This window comes from Myiozetetes cayanensis, unplaced genomic scaffold (genome assembly GCF_022539395.1).
Source record: "Myiozetetes cayanensis isolate MyiCay16 unplaced genomic scaffold, myiCay2020 scf23, whole genome shotgun sequence".
Lineage (NCBI taxonomy): Eukaryota > Metazoa > Chordata > Aves > Passeriformes > Tyrannidae > Myiozetetes > Myiozetetes cayanensis.
Genome location: NW_026087445.1, coordinates 6907960 through 6927752, shown reverse-complemented (window position 1 = coordinate 6927752; position 19793 = coordinate 6907960). Strand labels below are relative to the sequence as shown.

Here is a 19793-nt window from a genome sequence, read left to right as displayed (position 1 = left end):
ATGTGGCCATGTGAACCTGCTCCCAGCCTCCCCTACAGCACGTGCAGGCTGATCACACCCTGGGAGCCGTGTCTGCCTTGCACCCTCGCTGGTTCCTTGGGACATCCGCTGGTCCTTTTCATCTTTCCTCCTCAGTTCGGTCCCAGTCCGTTTCCCACTCCCTGCCTGCCCTGAGGGCAGGAAGCAAACACTTCAGGGGCTGTGCTCAGCACCAAAGGAGCTCTCCTGGCTCCCTCTCACGGCATGGGGAGGTCGAGGTCGTTCCGCAGTGCAGCCCCTTTGAAATCCTCCCAGCCGCCCTGCCCGGCTCCTTTGGCCCCGCTGGCTCCATCCCACAGCGGATTTCCCACCGTGTGTTTCCTGCCTGTCCCTCTCCACAGTGTCCCCTGCGGACACGGCTCTTCACCTCCCTGGGGAGGAGATGCCACCAGCGTGAAAAACAACGACAGGGACAGGTCAGGATGGCGTGGAAAGGTCCAGGACAGGCGGAAACACCCAGGTCACGGCAGCTCTGCTGCGTGTCCTGCTCCCAGTTACACAGAATGGGAATACAGCCAGCCCTTGGCTGCTTTTAGCCCCTCTCCAAGGAGGTTGTGCAGCCCCAGGGGAGAGCCAGCAGTAGAATCTGTTGGGAGGGGATGGAGGAGGCTTCCCAGGGTGATGGTAGAGGTGGAGGTGCACAAAAGCATTGACTGTGCAGGCTCAGAAAGCTGCTTCTGCCTGAGCTGTGGGGTGTCCATGGGGCAGATCTGGTGAGTGGCCCCTGGGAGAAGGCAGCTGAGAGATGGGGCTGAGCTCTGCCTGTGCAGAGGCTGGAGGAGCAGGGCTGGGTGTCCTTTCTTTATCATCATCATCATTATTACTATATCTCAGTTATTAAAATGTTCGTATCTCAACCCACGAGGGCTTTTTCCCAGGGAGAAGCCCCACACTGGCTGCCCCACGCCCAGCCAAGGGGAGCACAAGCCTCCTCCTCCTACGAACCCGGAGGGCTCGTGGTTGTTTAAGGGCCCTGTTTTTCTTGGCAGAGGTTGAAAGTCCCAGCAGGCTTCAAACCCTCCCGTTCAGCATTTCCATGGTGACAGGAAGGCTCTTCTGGTGGCTGTGCCGTCCTCGGTGCCACCAAAATAATGAGGCTGGTCAAGCTCTGTGCCTCGGTGGGGCCGGTTTGGAAGCCAGAGCCTGTGGTCCCTGTCCCACTGGGCGGGTTTTGGACACTCTCCTTCGCCAGTGCTCGTGGAGGGCAGTTTGTTTTGCCTCCAGTGGGATAAGCACTAAAAGAGGAAGGGTTTTGTTTAGGGGACCGTGTGGCACTGGTGGGGATTCCTGTGGTATCCCCGTCCCGTGCTTCCACATCCAAAACCCATCATGGGAAATATGGGGCCTGGCAATTTGCAAAGCTGTGTGAATAGCAATAACGAAAGGGAGAGGAAGGGGAGATGGGTGATGAATGCTCCCGCAGCCTGGGGAAGGTGCGTCCCCGCTGGTGGGGAGGCGTTTACCTCCCTCCTGCCGCAGCGCGGACCCTCCTCCTCAGGCAGAGCGCTGCGGATGTCCCCGCCTGCCGTGGGGAGGGAATGTGCGCCCGGAGGGATTTCAGTCTGACGAGGCATCAGCCAGGCATCCATCCGTATTTTTTCCAGTGGCTGTGCACTTGGTGGGAGGTCTGGCCACGGGACCCGAGGCTTCTCCTGTCTTTCTCCTGTCCCTGCGTCTCCTCGGAGCTCACCAGGGCATGGAGGCTTCTCACCCTCGTGTGGAAGTGCAGCATGGCTCTGAGTACCTGGGACTGGGTTGGAAATTGGGATTTTACATCTTCTGCAAGCTTGGTTTATGGGTTTTTTTTCCCCCTGCACTGGCTGTCGTTTCTAACTAGCAGGGAGGGATGCACTCTTGAAACATTTTGCAAATAGATGATGAAATGTATCCTTTCTCCTTAAGAAAGCCACAAGGAAATTCACATTCTCCCACGAAATGTTTATATATTTTGGCCAAAGCTGTGTATCTTTTGCTGTCAAACATCTCTAAGTAGGGCCAGGTGCAACAATATTTGTGAACGTTTCAGGGGCCAATTCCTGCCAGTTTGCCTGTGTGGGCACCGTGTCCCTACGTGCAAGCCCTCCTGGCTCAGTGACCTGCAGCCAGAGCACTTTTTCATGGTGGGATCCAAATTTCCTCTGTGGTGGCCACCACTGACCCCTCACTGGCCACTCTGGGTGTCACAGCCCCGCTTTTGGGGAGTTTGCCCAGCACCTACCGGGGCCTGGGGGCTGCTCTGGGTGGTTCTGACTGCTTACACAAGTCCCTTTTGCGCTGTTCCCTGTGCTGCTTGAAAGGGTGTTTAGTTAATAGGATTATAAAGCTTTCCTGTCGTTAGGCAACGGAAATCAATGGTGGGCCCCCGGGAATGAGCTTCATCCGATTTGCAGCACAGAGACCGCGGGGCTGTGCGGGCTGTGCGGCCAGAGACTGCTCTGGGGCTGGGGTTGGGGGGGTACCTGCTGCCCCTGTGCCATGTGCCAGGCTGGGGGGGCTCCTGAAAACAAGGAAAAAAAGGATATAAAGCTATTGGAGAGCATCCAAAGAGGGGCCGTGAAAATCGTAAAGGGGCCATAGGAGGAGTGGCTGAGGTCGCTTGACAGGAGGAGACTGACTTTGGGGGGGGTCTTGGTGGCTTGGCTTCAAAGCTGAGAGCAGGGATTGCTCTGCAGTGCCTGGGGGGCTCTGCTCTCCCCTCTGCTGTGAGAAAGCATCTGGAAAGAGCAGGTTGGTAGGATGGGCTCGGTAATCTGTGCAGCAGCAAAGTGAGCTCACAACTGCCATCCCCAAAATGCAGCAGGCTCCCAGCCCCCTCCATGGTGGGCTGAACAGGGGCCAGGCCTGGGAAAGCCGAGGTCCAGCCTCAGCCCCCAGGAGGTCAGGGAAGGGCCTCTGTGCTCTCTGGACTGTGTCCAGCAGAGCTGACAGCCTTGGGGGCTGCTCAGTCCCACCACGCCTTGTCCTTCCCCTCCTCACCCTCCTGCAGGGAATTCCAGCTTGGAATGCCTCTCCCTCTCTGATCCAGGGCTGTGCCTCTTGGGAGAGCTCTGCACAAGGCATTGACTCCCCCTGGGGAGGGAGCAGTGTGGAACCCTTTGCTGTAGGAATGGGAGGGTGGGGAGCAGCTGGATGGGAGCCCTGAAGGAAGCTTCCAGGAAAATCAACCTGCTTCAGGACTCTGGTCATGCAACAAGTGTTTCCCATGTCCTTGGCTACCACAGGCTGGTGCAGAGGGGACTGCCCATGGTGGAGACTTCTTTAAACCACACAGCCTGCAAAACAGGCGTGAAGAGGGAGGACTGGGAGAGCCTTTGGCTCAGGGTGTAGGGCTGGAAACCTCCAGGCTGCCAGAGCCGTGTCTCTTATCTCTCTAGCCTGCAGTTTGTTGTCTGCCAAGTGACGGGGAGCAGTGGTGTGGATCTGCAGATAACCTCTGGGCCGTGTGTAATGCAGGCTAAAGCCGGTGTGAGGAGCTGAGACGGTTTTAAACAGCACAATAAGAGCAGGCTCCGAGGGCGGGGAGACTGGAACCTCCTCCTTTGGGCTTGTTTAAGCTTCAGCTGAGCCCTGGAAAATATGCTGAAGGGAACAGCCCTGCCCAGAGCTGCAGGCTTGGCCAAGTAGGTGAATTAGTGGATGCTCCATCTCTGGTGAACGCTCCAGACAGTGTATTGTCCTTTTCCACCGTGTCTGTGTGGCCCTGGTTGTCTGCAGACATGTGCCCAGAGAGATGCCCAGGCCTTGCTGCCAGTCTGGTCTCACCACAGAGGGGCTGCTGCTCTGGCCTCTTGACTGGTGGAATAAATCCCTGCAGGAAAATTGGAATTGGTAACAGCAGGGATTGGCAACATCTGAGCCCTGTGCTGTGCCCACCTGGGTCCCAGAGGGGTGTTTTGGACAGTTGCCAGGGCACTGTTTGGAGCTGCCCTAGAGGGGACAGGCTGTGCTGATGTTTGGGAGCTTATTCCTGGCCCCAGTCTTTCTTAAATCTTCCTGTGCTGTGGGTTCCCCTGATGGGCAGGTGTTTGAGGGGGATGATGGGGCTTTCCCTCAGGTTTGGAGCTGGCAGGGAACAGCGATGGGCATGTGGGAGTTGGTGGCATCCTCCCACATCTGTGCAGCCCCAGCTCCAAAGCCTGCTGTGTCTGCCCAGGTTGGGAAGTCGGGCATCCAGGCAGGAGTAGAGTCATCCCAGCAGTACGTGCAGAAAACACGTGTGGGCCCTGTGCCAGGGGTTTCCCAGCATTAGTGCCATGCCAGGGTCTCTCCAGCAGCACAGTGTGGTGCACGTAGGGTGGGGAGGTGTCATTAAAAGTGCTTAACCTAAAGGGAAATGGATTTGGGGTGAACCAAGAAGGGGGTCGTGGGAGCAGCTGCAGACTGCAGGGAGTTCTGTGGTGCTTGTTTTCCTTATTTCCCTCTTCCCGCCTGCAGAGTGGTGGAATGGGGGGCAGGAGGGAGTGGGGAGCCACTCAGGGTCAGGGGGTCCTTCCTCTACCCCATCTGATGGAATGGCCATGTCGTGGTGGAATGGCAGGTCCCCTCCTAGGGCAGCTGTGCCCAGCCGGGGCTCCCCACCCGTGTGTACCTGGGGCCTGCAGCAGTGCTGTCCCCGGCCCGGGCTCTGTCCCCACCTCCCGGGGGAGGGCGGAAACTCAATCAGCTGTTGCCATGACAGCCCCGAGCACGGCTCCCTCCCGATCACCCTGACAGCTCCTATCACCACCTCCCGTGGGACCGATCTCAACAGGATAAAGCGTTTTCGGCAAGGGCCGGGGATTGCAGGCAGCACGTCCCTTTTATCCTGCCAGTGCAGGAAAAAAGAGTGTTGGGAGCAGAAAGGAGGCGTGTGGGTACCTGATGGTCCCTTTCCTAGAGGGGAGAGGTGATCCTCATCTCCTCTGCAGCCCCACGAGCACCGCTGGTCCCCGTTGCTGCGGTGACAGTCTCCATGGAGACCAGCCCAGCACAGCCACATCCTGGGGACCACGGCAGGGGAGGCCATGGGGACACATCCCCATCCCCTCCCCACGGGGGACGCTCTCAGCCCCCAGGGGAGCGTGAAAATTGAAATCCCTTCAGTGACAAATGTGTGGAGGAATCCTGAGAAAACTAATTGGTTTTCCCCTCACCCCTCCTTTAATGCTTGTTGGCTTTCACTCCGCACTGGTAATTGCTGCTCTGCACCTATTAAAAGGCCGTCTCATGCTTCACACGGGCTTGATTGTGAATTAATTTTGCATACGTATCTATTCTGGGAAGCATGGGAATTTATTCAGGATGCTGAATGCCAGACGGGCTTTCCAGAGGCGTGAGGTGCAGCCTGGGCTGCGGCTGCTGCCGGCAGTGACTTGGAGGGAATGACAGCGGCTTCTTCAGCAAAATGCCTGAAAACAAGGGTGCAGATTCAAATCAAATGGGATCTGGGGACAAGAGGAATGGATTTTGAATGGGATATACAGAAGCACAGACATGTGTAGATGGCAAAGTGCCTTTGATTTTCACTGAGAAATAAAGAGGTATCCTGCCTGCTCATGGTCTCCTGGAAGTCCCACCAGGCATCCACCTCCACGTCTGTGCCTGTACCTGCCTCTCTAAATCTACCTGTAGGCTTTCTGTAAATGCCAGATTTCTCCAGAGGCGTGCTGTTGGGTTGGGATTTCCGTGGTTTTGAAACCAGGTTTCCTCTTTCTATTACTGAGAAATATCAAAGGGGAAGAGCTGTTGGGATTTTCCATTTGCCTTTTACTCTCACGCCACTTTCTTTCCTCTTTGCCTTTCTGTCAGCTTCACACAGTGAAAATAAACCATTTGGTTTTCTGTCATTTCTCTCAAGTACAGCACTCTGGTGCAGGATGCCGTGATGTTTGGGCTTGTGGACAATACAGGGAGTTGCAATTTCCTTTTAAAAACAAACTGGCCATTGTTATTTCTAGGGAATTTCTTTAATTTTGTGGAAGCCTTTGATGCATAACTGCATCAAGCGTTAGAGTCAGCCTTCCTTAGCTGGGCCTTTGTGACTCACTTGGTGTAAGGAATGACCAGCGTGATAGGAGAGGTTGGTCCCGGTTCCTGGAATGTTCACAGCACAGCAGGAATGCTGGGTATGAAGATCCTCCTGTTTATGAGTTTGTCCCTGAAACCTGCATCCTGTGCAGAGGTTCAGTCCTGGTCCATCCTGGTGTGCTCAAAATTATGTGCTTGCAGGGTGGCAGAGGCTGTTTAGACCTTGAGGAATGGATGCACTGCCCAGTGCAGGAGTCAGTCCCTCCCTGGGACAGCAGAAGAGCAGTTGGGAGCAGGTTGCATCCAGCACAGGAATTGCAATGTATTTGCCCTGCAGTTGCTCTGTTCCTGCCAAGACTGTTACTGGAAAACAGTATTTTCCCAGTAATGGTTGCTAAGCAGTGAGGTCTCATGATGGGCTTTATCTGCTCAGCTGGAGCTGCAGGAACAATAAAGCTCCAGTGCAAAATGAAGCGGGGAAGCATCGGTGGCTGTGCTGGGGCTTCCCTGTCTGCCAGATCCGGCCCCTGTGTATGGAGACACCAGGGGGAGATTTCTCCTGCACCCCTTGCAGGGCTCCCCACTCCCTGGGCTGGCACAGGCTGCTGTGGGGCTCCAGAGGCTCCCTGTGCCTGTGGGGATGGCTCTCTGTTATCCATGCAGTGGGATGTAAAGGTGCTCAGCTGCTGTTGCCGGAGGATCTGGGATCATAGCACGCTTTCCACTCGTGTCAGCCAGACTGGAGGAGCAGTAGGATGAGGCTGTCGTTTAAAGATCTGCGTAGGATCATCCTGTCTGGGCTGGTTTGATGTCAGGGGAGTCTTTGCTTTGTGCTTCTGCCTCAGATCTCCCAATGGGAATTTGTTCAAAGCCACTTTGGCGGTTTCTGCTGAAGGACCAATAAAGTTCCGCCGTGACTGGGGCAGGTGTCTGGGGACACCGGTGGGTGGACATGCATGAGCTGGCCCTGGGAGAGGAGGGGAAGGTTTCACACTATTTCTGGGACTATGTAAATGCCCACAACATCTGGCTGGTCACCTCTGACCAGAGCATTCCGTGCACAGCAGCTGCCATGTGCCATTCTTGTTGGTTTGAGCTGGTTCTCTGGAGCATCTGTTCTTTTGTCCAACCTCTTCTGTTACTGCCCTGCCCAGTGTTCTCTTCTTGGAGACACTACTCTTGGAGGGACTCCACACTTGGAGTTTTGCTTTCCTTTGCAGTCTGCCTGTGTGGTTTGTGACTTTCTCCAGAAGGACTGTCCCTCTGGCATCTTTCTGGCTGCCTGGTGGGAGGTCACTGGGCTCTGGGGACCAGCAGAGCAGACTGAGCCCCTGCCAGAAGTGTGTGCTCTGGGGTAACAACCTCTCTGTCTGTCCCTTGATGTTACCATGAAGTCCAGGGGAGCCCTGCAGACCTGGGCACCAGCAGATGATGGAACTCCTACACCTCCACACCACCTCTGCAGAGATTCCCATTCCCATGGGACAGATTAACTGCTGAGCAGAATGATGAGTGGGTTCCTGGGAATGGTAACCCTTGTAGACTCTGGCACTTGAGTGTAAAATCTGCGTCAGGATGTTGGTACAGTCACTTAGGCTCTTTGGAAGCTGCAATCCCAGCTGGCCAAGCCCAGCTTGTTACTGGAAAGCTGTTGTTGGAAAGCCAAGCTCTGCTGACCAGTTGTTGCAGGCAGGTGAGTAACCTGAGCTGGGGCTGATGCACAGGTTTGAATCACCTTTCCTGGAACCAGAGCTGTGGGCTCTGCCCGTGCTGGGGCCAGGTTTTGTTGCTGGTGGCAGCACTGTGAAATGTGGGACTGTCCTCCATGGGAATGCACATTGTACTGAGTCACCAAGGCTTCATGTACGGAGAGGGACAGAGACTGGCTGTGCCAGGGTGTTTCCTGGCTTGTGCCACTACCTCTCTGCCATGGAAAGAGTTGCCAAAATGCTGTCAACCAGCAGCTGGGAGATGGCCCTGGATATTTTTCCTTGTCCATGTGCTGTGGCTGTGACCTCCCCTCTCTCCTCCCCTGTGAAGCCGTTCCTGGGTCCACTGCAGTGCTTCCCTGTTGTCCTTGCTGCTGCTCGTGGTTGAAAGATCTTGCCTAATTTCTAGTTAAAACTTAATTTATGTTGTGTTTATCCCAATCTGGTGTTGTTCCAGGCTTGCCCATCAGTTCCCATTCCCGCAGCCTGTAAGGGCTGGTTTTCTCTCCCTCGTGTTTCTCCCAGGAATGACGGTCTGGACCCCGCTGCAGTCCCACGCTCTGCCCTGGTGTGCTGGGAAGGTGCCCAGCTCTGACTGTGGGCAGCAGGAAGGGTCTGTGTGTGTGTGAGACCCCTCTAACCCCGCTGTCTCGGCCAGCTCTGGCTCCTGTGTGAGTGAGTCAGCCCGGCGCTGAGCGGGGCTGGCCAAGCCCAGCTTACCTAATGCGGCAGGAATGCCTGGCTCAGCGGGGCTCCTCGGCTCTGCTCCCAAACCAAACCCAGGCGTGCTGCAAGCCGGCTTTGTGGCCTCGGGCAGTGGAGGGGTTTGGGAAAGCCGGGAAAGAGCTGCACCATCCCAGACCTTCTTCCTGGATATGGCAAGAGAACTCCCCAAAGTGGGACCCACTGCAGCCTGCAGTGGGAAACTGCACAAAAATACCTGCCTGGAGCAGGGTCTGTTCACCCTATTTATGTCATCCCTGCTGGGCCCAGCAGGAAGGGCAGATGGAAGGTCATAAACTCCTGTTTGTTTGAGGGCAATGGGTATTTTGTGTTGGCATTTTGCAAGCTCCTCTGTTGGGTACACAGGTAGTCCCAGTGACTCTCCTCGCAGGGTGTGAATCGTTGAACCCACCAAACTGCTTCTCTATTGCTGCCCTTTCTGGGGAGAGACACCCTGGGTGTTTCCCCCAGTCACTGAGCCCGGTCTCTGCAGCTGGTGAGGGTGAGGTGATGGCTCTAGGGCTTGGCCCCAGGTTTGCTCTTGTTTGTGAGAGCAGTAATGTCTGTGTGACAGGTGTATGTAGGTGATACACGTGCTGCTCCATGTTGAGACCCTCATCCTACTTCCACCATTGGTGCAAATTCTACAGGAACATGCTCCTCATAGCAAACCTTTCCCATTTTGTGCCGTGCTCCCTTTAGCAAAGCTCTGGTTTGGATTCCCAGGCTCTGTGGTGGGAAAGGCCCCACTCACCTGGGCGAAACCTTCCACGCAGAATTGTCCTACAAGCAAAGCCATCACCTACACTCACTGTCTCTTAGTGCCACACTGCCTTTTCAGTGCCATAAGGTTCCCAAGCACTCTCTGGGTGTGAATTATTTAAGGTTCACTGTGGTCCTTGGAGTACAAGAAGGCGTTGAGCTGCAACTGCCTCTGACAATGGAAAGCCGGAATGGGAGAAGAGAAGGAAAGAAAAGGGGAGGCTCCAGCTCTGGCCACTCATGCTCTCTCCGTTTCACACCCTCTCATCCTTCCAGCTCTGCCTGTTTGCCTGTCTCAACAGCCAGAGGGAAATGCTGCAACTGCTGCAGACACAGTTTGATCATAATCAGAAATCAACAGCAGGCAGGACCTGTTGTGTCTCGGAGACAATGCGCGGGGATCGCGAGTGCCACGCATGTAGATGAGGCTGGAAACCCCACGCCAGCGCAAAGCAGCGGCCAGAGCCAGCGCTGGGGGTTGCCCCAGAGGGAAGGAGAAGCTGGGGGAAGGCAGAGTGCCCGCAAAGGGCCGCTTCCCCAGGCTGGGGAGCATCGGCGGCCGCACACCCGCACGCACACAGGCGCACTCGCTCACACACGCGCACACACAGCCTGCCGGTGCAGCTCCTCGCAGCTCTTTGATTCGCGAGGAAGGAAATAAGACCTCTTAGAGCGGCAGAGGCAGCAGCTGTTGGCAAGATGTGCTGACAAAAATCGGGCAGGGAGGGAGATCTCCAATCGGCTTCGCCGCCTGGGCTGGACCCGCTCCCCGGGAGAGGAGCGGCGGAGGAGAGCGAGAAGAATGAGCAGCCCCTCCATCCCCGGGAAGATGGAGGCAAAACCTTTGTTCAACGTGCAGAAGGCTCTGGTGCAGCCTGTGCAGATGTGCATGTTGGATATCCCCCTGAGCGTGCAGGATGATGATGTAAGTAGAAGGCAACTGAGCCGCCAGCCCATGCTCGGCTCTGGGGACAGGGTGGGTGTGCGAGGGGCAGAGAGGTGCTGTGACCCCACCCCGGCACTGTCCGGGGGTGGTGAACTTCTGGTGAAGTTAAACATGGCAAGAGCTGGCACCGCCTCCAGATGTGACTGTTTCCTCTCTGTAGTGGTGTGTTCTGAAGGCAGACCGTGGCACTTGCCAAATTCAGGGCACCAGAACGAAAGGAGGGGTTTGGGAGGGAGGGAAAGCCTCTCTGTGTGGAATAAGACTCTTGTTGTAGCCTGATGCAAAAGGGAGCGTTTGCTGCATGTGCTGGCTCTGCTGCCCTGGACTGTGGTATGATGGGTGTGAAAACCCATGGGTGGGAGGCAGCAATCAGCTGCCCTGCCTGGTGTCACTGTCCCTGGGCATCAGTCCTGCCCTCTCCCTCTGCTGCAGCCGCAGCCAAGTGCAGGGTTTGGGCCACGGTGCAAAAATTGGTGTTGGTTGCAGCACTGAGGCGGAGGTTTCGCGATGTGGGTCAGAGGATTCCTGCTGAGGGCTCCTCTTGTCACCTTAACCTGCCCCTCACAGAATTACACCACGAATCCGTGTCAGGAAGGATAAAGCCACTGGAGAACCTGAAATAGGGGCAATGCTTTCCGGAGCTGGTGGGTGGTGAGTGGTCGGTGTCCCACCTGTGTAAGGGGTTCGGGTGTGAGCCAGCTGTTGTTAAAATTTGAGGCAAAACTTCCTTTGATTTAGGAGCAGGGAAAGCCCATGTTCTTGCTGTGTGTGCTCAGGGTGTGTAGTGTCACTGCAGGAGCCTTAAATCTGGATTTTCTTGGTGACCATCCATTGATCTGTAACAGTTACTGCTGCCTTCTCTTCAGCATTATCTTTATGCTCAAAGGGGTGAAATGACAGCACAGAAACAAACCCCCTTCCCTGGGAGGAGGGAGGTCTTCCCTGCAGGGCAGTGTGTTGGATGCCAGCAGGGGTGGGGAGCCCCAGCTCAGCAGCCTGCAAATGTCTCTGCAGGGACAGGGGACTTGCAGGGAGCATCCTATATTTAGAAACACCTCGGGGGCTTTGGCAGGATCCATTGCTGCACTAATGAGGATACCTGAGGGCCACTGCAGAGCGGGTGGGGTGTGCCAGGGGTGGGCAGCGCAGGTGCCTCCTGCAGCCTGTGCGGGAAGGAGGGGGGGCAGCGGGGGGCTGGGAGGTGGCTGGAGCACGGGATGAAGCGGGTGAACCAGGGGCTGGATGCTTTATTCTCCTTTAGCTTGATTTCTAAGCAGCAGATTTCTCAGGGCTTACACCAGCCGATATCCGTTCCTGCTCAGCAGAGCAATCTGGTGCTGGATTTCCCTGCGGCCCCTGGTGCAGCTCGGGGGATCCTCAGGGTTTGCCCGACACAGGTGGAGGCTTCCCTGCTTCCCTGCCTGTACTGGCGACCTGGGCATCATCTGGGACCAGGCACAGGGAATGCCCCGGCCTGGATCACTTAGGGACCCTCTGTGTGCTTCTGGTATTCCTGGCTTTTTTGTAGAAGAGAAAAATAATTTTTAAGGGGGTTGTGCTACGTGTTAGTGCTGGGGTTTTGTTTTATTTTATATGGTGTGGTTGGGTTTTTAGCAATTCCTACTAACCCTGTGGTGGCTGCTGGGTGTCGTGTCACGTTGAGACACCAGTCAGTAACTGGCACACCGGGGTGTCCCCAGCCCTCAGGTCATGTCTGGGGCATCAGTGCAGGACACAAAGGGTTATTGCTTTGAACTGCCAGGAGGTCAGACTGGGAGCTGGTCTCCAGCACCCCCATTTTCACATTTCCCAGCAGTGGTCACCTCTCTCAGCTCTGGGTCCACTGGTGCTTTCACCACCTGCCCTCTCTTGCCTTGGGCACAGCAGGGTGAGGCCTCAGGGGCGAGCACTGGCTGGCAGCACTGCTGAGCAGGAGGTGGGTTAGGGACTGCTCTGCCTTTCCCTGCTCACACACCACTGCTTTGAGGCTCCATTTTCCTTTCCTGGAAAGCGGGGACACAGCGTGTCCCACACCCCGTGGAGCTGCCAGCTCCGTCTGCTGCAAAACACAGGCCGGTGGGGAAGTGCTGAGGGGAAATCCTGAGTGGCATTTCTGTCTGTGGGGTGATGGGGAAACTCCTCTTTCACAGCTGAAAGATTCCCCCAGCCAGGCAGGGTTTGGTGTCTCACACCCACCCGCCTGTGCAGGTCCCTGCTCATCTCCCTGCTGTCTCTTCCCCAGTCTGCGTGGGCAGGGGGGAGGGAGCCGTGCTGGCATTTCCCCCTCTATTTCAGGACTTTCAGGCTCATTAATTTTCTTTCTTCTTGGAGATTGCACAAGCAGGTTGGGAAAAGTTTGGGGGCTGCATTACCTGGGGCTCCTGTGCAGGATCCTGTCCATCAGTCTCCGTCAGCAGGGGGACCATAGCTGTGAGGAGACCTGGCTTGAAAACTGGGCTTTCCTTGTGCTGCAAATCCATTCACTGAGCACATAACTGATGCCTCTCAGGCTGGATTCTCAGTGGAGCAGGGCTTTGGTGTCAGAAAGGAGCAAGGGAGCCAGGCAAAGCCCAGGGTGGGACACCCCAAAAGACATGAGCCTCTGGCTCAAGCCTGTTCTCCCAGTACAACTTTGTTGGGTCAACACCTCATATTCCTGTTATTCAGGAAAACTGCTCTGCCCCAACAATGGGCTGGGGCTCCTTTGGGGAATATTTCACCAGCTGGCAGTGGAGCATTGGAGGTGATAGAGAGACATGGGCTGTTCATGTCCATGTTCAGTGGGGGCCCATCTGGAAAGGGAACATCCCCCCAGGCTACTCCCAGTGGTGCATGTCAGGCAGAGGACACACTGTTTCTGTGTCCCTTGCTGCCTTTCCAAGGGGCTGTCAATCCTCCCTTTCATAATTCAGCCACAGAAGTTGCAAAATGGCCCAGGCTGCCTCTCTTGCTATTACGGGGAGGGATTTCCAAAGGTTTGCTAATAAAAGAGCAACAGTTTCTATATCTGGGAGATGGGGAAATCAATGAACAGACTGTTGCAAGTGATATAACGGCTTCTTGTGGCATCTCAGGCAGTTCCCTACTATGATGGAGCTTTATGGCACGTTGTTTGTCAGTTTAATTGGCAATATCTCCTCCCTGCCAGTGGGAGCCCACAGGGCTGGGAGGGACCGATGTCCAGCAGTGGTGGGATGCAGCTGCTCAGTCCCAGTGCATCCCTCCTGCCTGGTGAGTTGGTTGTGCCTCCCAGGGCATCCCAGGCTGGTTCCAAGCAGCTGACCCAGCCCTGTGTCATGAAGAAAACCACTGGGAAATCCCCCCTTGTTGCAATGTCCAGCAAACGGCAGCACAGCCGTGGTCTCTCCCAGCACTGCTGTCTCCGAGTTGGACATTTAATGCAGTTCTACAGAGTGAGAAGAAGAGAGAAGCGATCATGGGAAAATCTCAGTGTCCTGCTTGGGCACTTGCATCCTCCAGAGCCTGTCTTGGTGGTCTCCCCATCTTTACCTCTGTCCTTTCTCCTCTGTGATGTCCCAAGAAGTGCAGTCGGTTTGACTTCAAAGTGGTTAGCAAACATTTTCCACTCCAGCGAGCTAATTAGTTAAATTACATTTCACATGCTAATTTATTCCTCTAATATTATTATTTTTTCCCCAGCATACTGAAAAACAGGAGAAGATAAAAGCTTGGTTTGACCTTAGAGCCAGGCTCGGAGGAGCTGGAGATGGGAACAAACGATTAGTTGCCAGGTTTGCTGTAGCACAGTCTTATTCCCCGCTGCATTTGAGATCTCGTTGGGTTGAGTTTTAAGTGTCTTTAGCTGACTGCAGCCCAGGTATCCTGGGTGAAACGTTTTCCTCTGGCACAGGGAAGAAGAGCTTTCAGATCAGCAGTAATGAGCTGCTAATTTCCAGCTCCGTTGTTCCTGTTCGCAGCACCGGCATCACCTTTGAGTGCTGCCTAAATAACTAATTAATCCGTGCGGGAACGGGTGGGAATGGTGTTACTTCCCGCGCACCAAGGAGTGAAGGGCTCTGCCTGTTGCATCCCGAGGGATTCAGCTGGCACTCGAGGGTCGTGTCCCGTAGCACTGTGAAGGAGCTGGGAACGCACCTCCCTTGGGAAGCTTGGGAGGATGGATCCCCGTGGCTGGGAGGGAGGTGCTTCCCCCACGCTGGGTCAGGGGCTCAGCTCGCCCCTGGGAGCTGCACATGGGTCACAACTGCAGCGGTGCCAGCGCTGGGGTGAAGTGGCAGCTGCCAACGGCCCCGCCGTCAATCAAACCCGGCCGTATCAAAGGCTGTTTCTTTTCCACTGCCTTCGTAGGGTAGATGTTATCAAGAGGGAGGAGCTGAAAACGAGCACTAGGGCCGTTTCCTGACCATAGTTGAAGTCAAAACCAACAAATCCCTCCATTCCTGCCCTTGGCCAGACTTTCCTTTCCCCTCCGGCGAATTCGTCACTCAGTTTCTTTAGAGAAAATTAGAAACTATGAGAAAAGAATTCCAGGTAGAATTCTCATCTGTAAGGGCAGAAATTTAGGAGCACCCTGTAAAAGTCTTGGGATTTCTGGGAATCCCCCTGGCAAGGCTGAGGGCTGGGCCCATCCAGTGCCTGGTGTGTGTGTGCAGGGCATCTCCGAGTTGGCTCCCTTAGTAGAGCTGTGGGATGTCCCCACAGCCCCCAGGGTGGTGTGTAACCCAGTGCCACATCCCTGACTGGTGTACTGCAAGGTAAAGCCACCGATTTTGGTGGCATTACAGCCTACCTCTAACTAAGAGCATGAACTGGTGTTCAAGGTGACCTCCTAGAGCGCCTTTCTGTTTCTTTGCTCCTCCGTCCCAACTTCCTTGTCTGAAGTTTGAGGGCAACGTGAGAATTTGCTCCTCTTGCAGCTTTTACTCTGTAGATGTGTGTCTCCAGGGGGCAGAGGCTCTGCCTCTTGCACTTTCCCTTTCTCAGGTGAAATGGGATCTCCCCTGTGCGCGTTCAGCTTTTCTCGCTCTCTGCTCTCACTTTTCACCCTGACGGTGCCATGGGGACCCTGGAACTCGGCAGAACGTTTCTCCTGGCTGCAGGCACTGCAGAGGCAGCTGCACAGTCAGTCCTGGTGCCCACGAGCTGCTGGCAGTAGTTGGCTCCATCCCCACACCCCGGGGCTGGGCACCCCAACACGCGGCAGCTCGGGCGCGGAGCAGCTGCCTCCTGACACTTTGATTCAATAAGGACCCGTCAGTGCAATTTGCTCTCATCTGTCACTGTGCATCGGGGCCCAGGGCAGCGCCTGCAGGAGCAGCTGTTGCAGGAGTGTGCTGTGAGTGCTGCCAGTGCTGCCCAGTGCCCACGTGTGCTCAGATATGGCAAATCCCGGTTACTGGCTGGTTTGGCACAGCACAGGCCATCCAAGGCGGGGTGTTCAGTGTCTGCTTGGGGTCTTTACCAGAGCACAGGGATAATTTGGCCCTGGCTCTCCTGCCCTCCCTAAGCAGAGGCAGTGAGTGGGTAGGTGTGGGTGTCTCCTGCCCGTGGCTCCATCCCTGCTCTGCACAGCCTCCCATGCTGCATCCAGCGCTGGGGGGCTGGACCAGGGGCAAGGTTGTTATCAATACAGCCACTTGATTTGGAGTATGCCAGCTGCAAACACAGGAGGGATGAAGGTTTTGCCCCATTCACAACCACAGATGTCACAGCAGAGCATGGGTGTAGCCCTGGGCATCTCCCATCCAGGGACTCCGTCAGAGATGTCCCTATTTAATTACCCCATGTTCCAGCAGCCCAGAGCCCCGGGCTGTGCAGCAGCTGAGACAGCTGAGAGTGGCAGCACAGAAGCAGAGGTGTGCCTTGACATGCAGTGAAATGCCTGGAGCTGGACCCTTTCTGCCCTCGGATGTGGCTGCCACCGCAGAGGTGGGTGGTACCACTTCTGGCTGACACAAGCTGTGCCCTAGTGGTCCTCCTGTCACACACAGTCGCTGCTCCTCGGCCAGCCCCGACGTGCCTCGGGGCTCCTGGCACCTCTCCAAAGCCAACACATGGCTGCAGCTGATCCCCTGCCCCTCGCAGCACGCTGCTGTCCCTGTGCATCAGAGAGCAATTTGCTTTTGTTCAAGCATTGCCAAGCACAGATGGGCACCGCTGCTGCATTCAGGTAGGGCTGGATTTAACCGTGGGAGCCTCAGATAGTGCTGAGGAGCACCCCTGACAGGAGCCCTGTCCTGCAACAGCTCGGTTTGGTCACTGTGCTGGCTGTTAAATGCTGCTTAGATGCAAATGGCATCTTTGGTTTCACTGTGGGGTGGTAAAACAGCGTGAGTGATAGGGGACAGCCAGATGCAGCGTGGTGTTTGCTCTGTCTGTGATGAACCTGGAGTGCTTTAGTTGCATTGTTGTGGTATCAGCACTGCTGGAAGGATTGACTCCCCTGCCCCAAGGAGATGGCTCTCCCCAGCTCCTCCTGGCTGCTCTCTCCTATGACAATGCTGTACTATAGCAGGCCAGGGGGGGCTGGTGGTTCCATTTCAGTTGGGGCAGAACGTGTGATATTTGGGATTTTTGGCTCCCAGCTCTTGGAATCACGTGTGACGTCATGCACAGGGGCTGGAGAGGGCAGCGTGTTGCTGGTGCCCCAGAGTACACCCTGGTGTTGTGATTGATGCTCAGCTTTCAGGCATCACCTCCATACAGATGCTGGTCATGAGCAGAGTCTCAGGTGCTCATCCTCCTCTGTGCCCCTGGGGCAAGGAATTTCCACTACCTTAACTTAAAGCCCTGACTTCATGAATCCCAAGTTCTGTTCACATCCAGAGGCTGATCTGTTGATTTTTTGGGGTCATCTCTGTGCAGCCCCATGCAGACATCTCCTCAGCCCTGTGTCCTCACTCCTCTTCTGGCTTCCCTGGGCTCGTGCTGGGGCTGCAGCAGCACTTGGCAGCAGGACATCAGGTCTTTGCTCCCTCTGGCAGCCTGGGAGTGGGGAATCCCCGATCCCATCCTGCTGACAGCTGCCACCTGCCTTTTTAATTTGGGCACTGAGCTCCAGGGGACAGCCAGCAGGATCAGGCCCTTCACTCAGAGATACCGAGGAGTTGTTTGGGATGAGCTGTGTGACAATCTTGGTTGTGTCTGCCTGTGATGGTGGTGACAGGGAAACAAACGCGAGAGCAACACCCCAGTAACACTGGTGACCCGAGGTGGGGGGACTTGTTCTCCTGCCGGCCAGGAAAGCAGCACCCAAAAATCCCCCTTAATAACCCCTTTCTGCTCATCCTTTTCTTCTCCCTGTGAGTTCCTCTGTGCATTGCTCTGAAAGTTGGGGGTTTTTCATTCATCACAGTGTCCTCCCCAGCACTTCCCATTCTGGAAACTAAACACAAATTAGAAACTGCAACCAAGTGAGGAAGGAGGGGAAGTGTGGTTTGTGGCGCCAGAGCCTGGGCTGACCGAGCAGAGCAGCTGGGAGGCATGTCTGGGGGCTCTGGGGAGATGGGCTGGGGGCAGCAGGAGGCAGGATGGGGGCAGCTGTTGCAGCGATGTGGGGTCTGGCAGCATCGTGGTCGTGGGTCGGGGAGCCCCTGACTGGGGGGGGGTCCCTCCTGGGCAGCCCTGGATCTGACTTGAGGCAGGAAATGGAGACTAATCCCTCCCCACCCTGCTGTGTGCAGAGCAAGAGGGAATGAAAAGCAGCTGAAAATCCCGGATTTCCCTTTCTGTTTGGCGGGAGGGATGCGGGAAGCACAAGGGAAGAGGCGGACGGAGCCAAGTGGATGCAGCTCCACCTTTTCCCGGTGCTCAGGGCTCGATTCCTCTGCACCCACTGGGGGGAACTGGTCCTTCCAGCCCTCCCCAGTTATTTTGGGGGCAGTCTCCACGTGTCACAGACCTGGCTGCTCGCAGCTGGTCGCAGCATGGCCCAAACTCCATCCTGAGACCTACGACAAACCTCCCTTTCCAGGGGCCCTCGGGTGCCAACCGTGCCCCCTGCCCACCCTCTCACTGCCAGGCTGCTCTGGGAGGGAGCTTTGCAAAAGGCAGGGGGGGTGAATCTCCACAGGGGCCAGGGTGAGGAGGGGGAAAGGGAAGCTCCCCGGGGGTTTGGCTGTTGCAAAAGGATGACTCAGTGCGTGCCCCGGCTGGCGTGGCACCGGCGTGGCACCGACGTGCCACTGTGTTACGTGCCCACATGTAATGGAAACCCTGACACCTCTCCTCACCTGCCTGGCGTGAGTGGCAGCGGGTAATTAAACACTGATTCGGGTCTGATGTTCCTTGTTGAGATTAAAAAAAAGTGATGCAGGGGGACGGATTGATCAGCCCATGAATCCTGAGAAGATCCTCAGGGGCAGGAGGGGTCCTCAGTGCTGCGGAAGGTCTGGCTGAGGGGGGATGAGACCCTCGGGGAGCAGCTTCGTTTCACTGGCTGGCTGCTCCCTGACCTTCCTGCAGCAGCTGGGGTCGTGTTTCCTCGCTGTTTTCCCTGCAATTAGGGGAGCCAGAAAACGCTTAAAATCTAATTTCCTACCAAAATAAGGCTAATGCTGTCACGGTGTCTGTCTGCCCGTGTCCTCTCTCCCCAGATGACTTCTGAACCCTCTGGCCTGCTTCACGCTTTTGGCTGAGAGCTTGCAGATAATTAAGTCTGTGCAAGTATGATGAAATGAGATGGTTGAGAGGAGGAAAAGAATCTTGTAAATGCCCCAAAACATCTGTACCATGAGTTCATGTATTATTAGACACCAGAAAATCCACTTGGGAGATGCTTCTTACAAACACTTAACCACGAAAACATTTTCGTTCTCAGTTTGTACATTTTTAGGCACCGAAAACAGTCTCGAGACACAAAACCATAGGAAGCAACACGAGTAGTTTCAGTGCTCATGGGATGACCTTTTTATTTTAATGAAAACCGAAATTCTTCGGCGCTCAACGTGGTTCCCTGAGCCAAGACTTGAAGGAAAAACAACATAAATCACGGACTCGAAGGTAACAAGCTGGGAGGGTCAGCGGTGCTGTGGCTGGACTCAGTGTCACGGTGTGACTCAGTGGCACTCGACAAGTTTGTTGATATTTGTGCCACTGTAGCCGAGGGATAAACCTGGCCCTCAGCCACCAGCATACAGTATTGTTTGGAAGAACACTGCTCCTCCTTGCCAAAAACCCACAACAAAAAGATTTCTGCTGGCCACGGAGAGAGGCCCTGGAATAACTTCCCCCACTAAAACAATGCGGAGCGGAAACCTTTTAAAGTGGTAATTACCACAGGGAAAATAATTTTTTTCTTTTTTTTTTTTTTTAAACATCCTTTGTCTGAGGGTCTAACAATACCTGGGAGTACTAAAAGACTTTTCCAATTCTTAATTGACTTTTCAGCCATGTCACTGTTTGTTTCATCTCTGCAGTACTCGGCTCAGGGCTGGGCAATGAAACTTTCCCTTTCCAGCTCCTGCCAGCCTCTTTTCCTGACTCTCACGTGGCCAACACCAGTAAGTGAGCGCTCAGGCTGTTAAAGCAGAATGTTTTCATGTCCACTCGCTGCGTCCCAGCCCAGACCCGGAGGTGAATTTGGCCCAAAGGACTTGGCAGGGGCTGTGTGGTGTCATCACCCGGGC

At 55.3% G+C, this 19793-nt stretch overlaps 1 protein-coding gene across 2 annotated transcripts in view; it reads left to right on the top strand.

Annotated features, from left to right (window-relative positions):
* The window catches only part of RALGDS (ral guanine nucleotide dissociation stimulator), a 57123-nt gene that overhangs the window by 5242 nt on the left and 32088 nt on the right, over positions 1-19793 (top strand). The window contains exon 1 of one of the 2 annotated variants that reach the window (XM_050320071.1): positions 9888-10164. The exons of the other annotated variant lie outside the window; for it this stretch is intronic. Within the exon in view, the coding sequence (XP_050176028.1) occupies positions 10042-10164 (123 nt within the window). The 5' untranslated portion in view covers positions 9888-10041. Of the gene's footprint in view, positions 1-9887; positions 10165-19793 lie in introns of those variants that run through there. 2 annotated transcript variants of the gene reach the window in all.